General features: G+C 49.4%; 1 protein-coding gene across 1 annotated transcript; it reads right to left on the bottom strand.

Moving 5' to 3' along the window:
* Positions 1-547: 547 nt before the first annotated feature.
* Positions 548-1365, bottom strand: DFJ58DRAFT_732298 (uncharacterized protein; the record flags this gene model as incomplete). Its single annotated transcript, XM_041386160.1, has 2 exons — positions 548-926; positions 977-1365. 2 exons carry the CDS (start codon positions 1363-1365, stop codon positions 548-550), a joined length of 768 nt encoding a protein of 255 aa, XP_041239629.1.
* Between the last annotated feature and the right edge of the window lie 7000 nt (positions 1366-8365).

The raw sequence follows: 8365 nt of genomic DNA, 5'->3' as shown, positions 1-8365 counted from the left end.
GTATGGCTGGCGTTTTCGACAGAGGTATAGTGCTTGTCCTCGTGTGTCTCCTCTTGACACGCGAGGACAGGTTGTTCCTTATCCTGAGGTACTATGTCCATTTGGGTCGTTCAGTTGTCCTCTACACCAACGACCCTTGGCCTTTTCCCTGTTCCGCTACTTCTGGGGCGAAGATCTCCTCGAGCACATAATTGACTTGTAGCGCTGTTGCTCTATTGAATGCTCCGAGCGTTCTAGTGCATATGCCTCGCCAAATCGTTTCGTTCTTTGGCAATTGCGCGTCTGGTGGTAACTGACACGCTGGGCTTATGTGTCCGTGTGCTCCACACCGGAAACACTCTCCTGAACAGATTTGTGCCGTGCCTGGCGTTAGCGGGAATGGTGTGTTCTTGGTGCATCTCGTTCCTTCTCCCCATCTCGCTGCCCACTGTCTTCTCTGCTCATTATAGGTTGCTTGTCCCGCGTCTTTGTCTGTGTGGTGCGGTAGTTCATTGATTCGTGCCTGTAAGAAGTCTCGTTCTTCTTGTGTGGGCATATTCCGCGCTGCTCATTGTCCCGTCTGAGTTTGGTTGGCCGCTGTGTAGCGTACTTGTCTTCTAGCGACCTGTGCTTGCTGTGAGGTAGGGTTTCCTGTTGTCATTCTGGTCTGTGGTGCTGCTAATCCCATTGCTCTTGTAGGGCCGTTCGTTTCGAGTGTTGCTTGCTGCATTTGCAGCTGTAGGACTTCTACTGGGTCATTCCGGTTGCTCTCTAGACGAGCGATACGTGCGTTCTGCTGCCTTTCTACCTCCTTTCTCTCCTTTGCTCGTTTGGCCTTGTCTTGCAGAATGTCTACATTGACGTTTGCTATTTCCGTCAAGAACATGTTCCAGTCTGGTGGCGCAGGCGTTGTAAGGTCTCGCAGGACTCGAGGAGTGCATCTCGGACTTGGTGGATTAAGACTGGTGCGTTTGCTACGCCTGCGTCTTGTACTAACATTGTGAGCTGATTATGGAAGTGGATATGGGACCAGGTGGTGATTTCGGCTAAGGTGATGCATTCTCCTACATCTTCGTCTCTCAACCGTAATGCTAATAACTCTCTCTGATACTCCAGTTGGGTCTTTCCTGCTACTGCTATTGCTGGCCATTTTGTCTCAAAGGCTGTTCTGATGGCTGTCCATGTGGTCTTGTGTTGTGCATCAAGGTTCGTCCACCAATGGTCTGCTTGTGATCCTGCTGAGATCAGCGCAGCGAATAATGCGACTTTGATAGCCTCGTCTACGATCTGGTTGACCAGAAAGTATGCTTCTGTGCTCTGTAGAAAGTTCTGCGCATTCTCGTTTTCCTTCCCATGAAACAATGCTGGTAACGGGACACCTGTCATTGTGTTCACTGATTCGTTTGGTACGGTTGGGAGGGTGACGGTTGGTGCGAGTTTCTGAGGCTGAAAGCTTGGTAGGATTATTAATGGATCTGGTGCTCCCGGTAAGGATTCTTCGTCATCATCTTTGTCATTGTCTGCTAACTGTCGTATGACCTCGTGCTCTGACTCCTCGTGCTCGTATTCTTGTTCTAGTGCTCTTTGGTTGATTTCCGGGTGTTGGAATAACAAGCACGCACTAAGCCATCAAACCTTATACCCTTGTCTCGTATGTTCACTCTATTGTCTCATACTCGTGCTTTATGCGCTCTTATATGTTGATTCACCTTTTGTACTTGTGACTCCATTGACTGCTTTGGCCAGTGCCAGGTGTACCATTATGTATGTTTCAGTCTCGTTTACCTCTAACAAGACCCGTTTTCTCTATTTAATCAGTGTATATTGGACTTGATACCTCAGACGTTCACATCCGCGTGCTCGATCTGAGGTATGACACTTTGTTTTCACACATATTCACCTTTGCTAACTAGTCTTAGTGTATCTGTTCTTAATAGGTGAATATTGATTAGACGTTCACATCCGCGTGCTCGATCTGAGTGTATCTGTTCTTAATAGATCCACGCGAGAAGCTTGTACTAAGCTAAAAGGTTATGAGCCCTGAGCTCTAAAGATTAACCTACACGTCTCACCTTCCCTGCAAAACGATCCATTGCTGCAATGTCCACTGCCGTTCCGGTCACCACTGATACCCTCCCATCAAACGTACCCAAACTCGATATCAAGGGTACAAACTGGGCCATATTCTCGTTGCGTTTTCAAGTCGCTGTCGAGGCCAAGGAGTTATGGAGGTTCTTCGACGGGTCGTGTCCCCGTCCAGCCTCACCTGTAAGCGCTACAGAAGTAACTGTCTTAGAAAAGTGGCGAAAGAACGAGAACCTTGCAAAGCACCTACTCACCCAAAGAATCCCCGACTCCACAGCACTGCGCATTCGAAATCTCGATAGCGTCACATCTATGTGGGCAGAGATCGTACGTGAGTACACAGAGAAGGGCGCATATGCACAAACTGACCTTCGAACAAAGTTCCTCGAGTCGAAGTGTCCTGCCGGTAGCGATGTACGCCAGTTCTTAGACGAACTGCGCGCAAAACGAGATGAGTTATCAGCAGTGGGTGTTGACATTGAAGAAAAAGATTACCGATCTACAATCATTCAATCCCTTCCAAACCACCTCGCTAGCTTCGCCTCTGGACAATTAGCTACAGCTCGGCTCTACAGCACCACCCAGACCATAGCCCCAGACATTCTAATCTCTCTCATCATTGAGGAGTCAGAACGCCGAAATCGCAAGGACAGTCGTTCCGCGCGAGGAAATAACTCCAACCGTGCTTCTGGAGATAACGAAGCAATGGCTTCGACGGATGCGCCCCAACGTGGACGGGTGGTTCCCGTGGCAATAAAGGGTCAAAGAATGGAAAGAGCACTGGCGGGCGTCAACGCCCGCCATGCTGGAACTGCGGATCTCGCGAACACTTCAAAGCTGACTGCCCCGAACCAGAAAAGAACCCTGGCAGCAATGCTGGCACCAAAGGTTCTGCCAATGCAGCAGCTGAGGAAGACTCTGAGGACGATGCTGTATTTGCAGTCGACTCCGCCTCATCCTGTTCAATCCCCAGCCTTCTTTCCACCGAGTCGTCAGATGATGATGCCGAAGAACGGTCAAACTTCATCAGCACCGATGAAGATTGGTTTTCGGAGATAGATGAGGACGACGTACCTCATATGAGCGACTGGGAAATGGAACCAGCAGCCATACACAGTGAAAGCGACACAGACAGCTGTGAGGAAGTCGCCGCCAAGGTAGCCGTTGAGCAAAAAGATGGCGCCATTGTCGAATTATACGACTCTGGCACAACGAGGCATATCTCGCCATATCGTGAGCAGTTCAAAACTCTCACCCCCATCCCGCCCAAGACTTTTGCAGCCGCAAATAAGCAGCGCTTTGATGCAACTGGAATCGGAGAACTTGTCATTGAAGTACCTAACGGTGTAGACGTTTCAAAACTGACACTCACTGAAGTCCTCTATTCCCCCGCTGTTGGATACACCCTCGTATCAATCGGACGTCTTGACGAGCTTGGATACTCCGTCACTTTTGCAGACGGCACATGTGTAATCCGCGATCCCGATGAGGAAGTTGTGGGACAAATTCCCAAGTCCGGGCGTGGGCTCTATCGCGTTGTCCATCAAGCCGATGGTAACAGCACAAATGCTGCGGTGGAGACTATCACTGTCATGGAGCTGCACAAACACATGGGGCATATCGCCCCATCCGTTGCACGACGACTAGCCGAGAATGGGCTTGTCTCCGGTGTCAAGGTTGACTTATCCTCTGGGGAGACCACGTTCTGTGAATCCTGCGTGTATGCCAAGGCAACACGCAAGCCTGTTGCCAAGGTTCGAGAGGGTGAACGAGCAAAAGATTTTGCGGGAGAAATACACACCGATTTATGGGGCCCCGCGCCTGTTGCCACCTTGGGAGGACGAAGCTACTATATTAGCTTTACGGATGACAAGACGAGGCTGACTTACATCCACCTTCTTCGTCGCAAGAGTGAAGCCTTCTCCGCCTATCAGGACTTCGAAGCTTGGTGCCGCACTCAGCATGACGCCCATATCAAGGTCCTCCACTCTGATAGAGGAGGAGAATACCTGAGCAAAGAGTTCACCAGTCATCTTAAAGCTGCCGGTACGCAACAGAAACTCACCGTACATGATACCCCGCAGCATAATGGGGTAGCTGAAAGACTCAATCGCACACTCCTCGAGAAAGTTCGTGCGATGTTGCACGACAGTGGGCTCCCACGCAGCCTATGGGGAGAGGCCGTTCGCCACACAGTATGGTTGAAAAATCGTACCCCTACCAAAGCACTTGACGGCGGTACACCCCTCGAGGCCGCCACAGGCAAGAAACCTGACCTTCAGAGACTTCGTCCCTGGGGATCCACTGTTTGGGTACGTGTTGAAGATGGGAGTAAGCTTGGTGGCCGAGTCGTCGAAGGACGGTGGGTTGGCATTGATGAAAACAGTGCGAATGGATGCAGAGTTTACTGGCCAACCAAACGAACAGTCTCTGTTGAACGCAACGTTTATTGGGATCCGTCCCACGTTGAGTCGTTACATCGCGAGGGGGAGGAAGATAATGACGCACCTAACGCGATTATAACACCTTCACTACAGATCCCCAAAGAACAACCCAATGCGTCAACACCAACCCCACAAACTCCAAAGGCCCCAAATCCTTCCAAAATCCCTACCCTTCCAGCTTCGCCGATACTCGAGATGGTTGCTAAGCGAGTCCGAAAACCGAGTCAACGAGTGCTTGATATTATCAAGGAAACTGGTACTGTACCTAAAGGCGTCCAACTACCCCCAACTGCCGAAGAAACACTGAATGAGGGGGAGAATGTAGTAGAACACCTCATGGCCATCTTGGAGGACTCAGACGATGAACCTTGCTCGCTCGACTATGCCATGGCGCTCGGAGAAAAGATCGCAGAAGCCGAAGCCCTCGAACCTAGCACTCTAGCAGAGGCAAAAGGTCGCCCTGACTGGGCACAATGGGAGGCAGGTATACGAGAAGAATTAGCTACCCTTAAGACAGCTGGAACTTGGGAACTCGCAGACTTACCTTCTGGCACTAATCTTGTAGGCTCCAAGTGGGTTTTCCGAGCGAAGAAGGATGCCGCTGGAAACGTCATTCGCCACAAAGCGAGACTTGTCGCCCAAGGATTTTCACAGGTCCCAGGTGTCGATTTCTTCGACACATACGCCCCAGTTGCTACCCTCCCATCTATCCGAACGACTCTCGCACTCGCCGCTCGATTGGACCTAGAACTACACCAAATTGATATCAAGGGCGCATATTTGAATGGAGAACTCACCGGTAACGAAGTCATCTATATGCGCCAACCTCCCGGATTTGAGTCGAAGGATCACCCAACAAAAGTTTGCCGATTGAAGAAAACTCTATATGGATTAAAGCAGAGTGGAAGAAGATGGTATCAGAAGTTGGTAGAGATATTGGTGGATAAGATTGGACTTACTCAATGCGATGTCGACCAAGCTGTGTTCTTCTCACGCTCCGCATCTGACGAACTAACCGTTGTCGTCGTCACGTCGACAACTGCACCATTGCAGCGTCCTCCATGGAGCTCATCACCCAGCTGAAGGACAAGATACACACCTTCGTTGAAATCACCGACTTAGGAGAACTGCATTGGCTACTAGGCATCGAAGTCACCCGGAATCGCGACAACAGAACCCTTTCCCTATCCCAGAAAGCCTATCTCGATTCTATCATTCGTCGTTTCAATTTCGAAGAACTCAAGCCAGTATCAAACCCCATGGAGCCCAGCACAAAGCTTCATTCTGGACAGTCACCAGCCACCGGTGCAGAACACGCTGCCATGCGTCATATCCCCTACCGAGAAGCTGTAGGCTCACTCATGTATGCATCTCTCGGCACTCAGCCCCGATATCTCCTACGCAGTAACCACTGTGTCTCGCTTCTCAAGCAACCCCGGCCAAGTTCACTGGGATGCTGTACGCAGAATCTATCGCTACCTCCTAGGAACAACCACTCTGAAGCTGACTTACGGGGGAGTTGAGAATGTTCTGATAGGATACGCAGATGCTGACGGGAGCATGGGGGAAGATCGAAGAGCTATCTCAGGGTACGCCTTTTTGATTGACGGAGGAGCAGTCTCTTGGTCGTCTAAACGCCAAGATATCATTTCACTCTCGACGACGGAGAGCGAGTACATCGCTGCGACACATGCCTCGAAAGAAGCACTATGGCTTCGATCCTTCATCAGACAGATCTTCAAACCACTCACAGAACCCACCACCCTCTTTTCCGATAACCAATCAGCCATCGCCCTGACCAAAGATCATCAGTATCACGCGCGCACCAAGCATATCGACATCAGATTTCACTTCATCCGCTGGATCATAGAGGAAGGGAAACTCCGACTCATCTACTGTCCTACTGCTGACATGGTCGCCGATACTCTTACGAAAGCGCTACCATCACCCAAGGTCAAGCATTTTGCTTCGCAACTCGGATTACGTGCAGCTTGAGGGGGAGTGTTGGAATAACAAGCACGCACTAAGCCATCAAACCTTATACCCTTGTCTCGTATGTTCACTCTATTGTCTCATACTCGTGCTTTATGCGCTCTTATATGTTGATTCACCTTTTGTACTTGTGACTCCATTGACTGCTTTGGCCAGTGCCAGGTGTACCATTATGTATGTTTCAGTCTCGTTTACCTCTAACAAGACCCGTTTTCTCTATTTAATCAGTGTATATTGGACTTGATACCTCAGACGTTCACATCCGCGTGCTCGATCTGAGGTATGACACTTTGTTTTCACACATATTCACCTTTGCTAACTAGTCTTAGTGTATCTGTTCTTAATAGGTGAATATTGATTAGACGTTCACATCCGCGTGCTCGATCTGAGTGTATCTGTTCTTAATAGATCCACGCGAGAAGCTTGTACTAAGCTAAAACCGGGGTTGTCTAAGGGCGATGAATCTGACGATGCGAAAGTGCTGTCTGAAAGTTCTGGGTTTATGGGTTTTTTTCTTTATAAAGCGCCCTTTCTTGTCTCTGGGCAGTGGTTTTCGTAGGGGATGCAGTTTGGCTGTAGTTGGGGGGATTTAGTGAAAAAAACGGTTTTTTATACTGAATGAAGGCTATGCTTTGGTACGTTTTCCTCGTGTTCTGACACGAGGTATGACGTTCTCTGTACTCGGTTTGACTCTTGTTACTCTGGCTCTGCTCTGTGCTCTATGCTCTGCTCTGTGTTCTATGCTCTGCTCTGTGCTCGAAAAAAAGTAAAGGAAAATTGGGACGCTCTCGCTCTGTTCACCAGTTGGAGTGGGCTGTGCTCTATGAGTGCGCTGGACCTCTACAACGAAGTGATGCCGTGCTACTGCTCCCGAGACTCTATCTAACCTTCTAGCTGTGCTCCAAACACCGCCAAACACCTCTGCGACCTGACCTCCTCCCTAGGGGTCCCCTACTCCACTGGGTTGTTCATCTGTCGCGTGCTCCAAATCCATGGAACGACACTCTCAAGCACATATTCCATGTTTTCTGGAATCGTCACCTCCTTTCCTGGCTCGAACGGCAATGGTGTTTGAAGGGACTGCGGTCTTGTCTTGATATTTTATCCGAGGGCAGAAACTTGCGAAGGATATTGCCTTGCTTCAGGTTTGATTTTTTTTTTTCATTTCGTGAAACCTCTTTTAATTCTCTGTCATCCTCAGTTTGAACCTTCAACGCACAGCCTAATGAACGGTTCTCAGCCATCGGTCCCAATTCCCGACACTCAACAACAGGAGCTTCGACCACCCCTCCCCTCTCCGAGGCCCAACACCGCTGTCCTCCATGTTGGCACATCCAGAAAGCGAACTCCGGATGAGTTTCCGGTCAATAGCAACAGCGCACTCGAATCGGACACCTCTAATGGCCCATCAAAAACGTCGGAAATGAATTCAACAGTGTTTGCTACGTATGACTGGCAGGAACACCAGTAGGACGCGGATAATATTTATGTAGTTTACCGCTTGTTGTCTCCAAGCATCTGCCAGCGTCATGATGTACTTATTTCGTGGTTGTTTAGTCAAGTATCTTCGCGTTCACTTTTTGTTGCGTTCTGTATCAATCCATAGTACTAGATTTTAGTTTTATACCAGCAGAATAGCCTTTGTACACTTGTTGTAAACTCTCTTTATACGCCAATAGGATTTGCCTTGTAATTAAGGCCTCGTGTCGGACATCCCTATGCGTAGAGCCTGCCAGCAGTATCGAATTTGGTTGTACATATGTATATTCTGTTGTACATGAGCTACCGGCCTGGCAGAGAAGCTTGCGAAGGCTGTTCCGATGATGAAGTCGAGTTACTGGACTCTACTGTGAAGCGAGGATTCG

The sequence above is a fragment of the Suillus subalutaceus genome (assembly GCF_016647625.1).
Source record: "Suillus subalutaceus strain FC151 chromosome Unknown DFJ58scaffold_122, whole genome shotgun sequence".
NCBI lineage: Eukaryota > Fungi > Basidiomycota > Agaricomycetes > Boletales > Suillaceae > Suillus > Suillus subalutaceus.
Note: the sequence above shows the minus strand (reverse complement) of the source record. Positions and strands in the feature narration are given on the sequence as shown.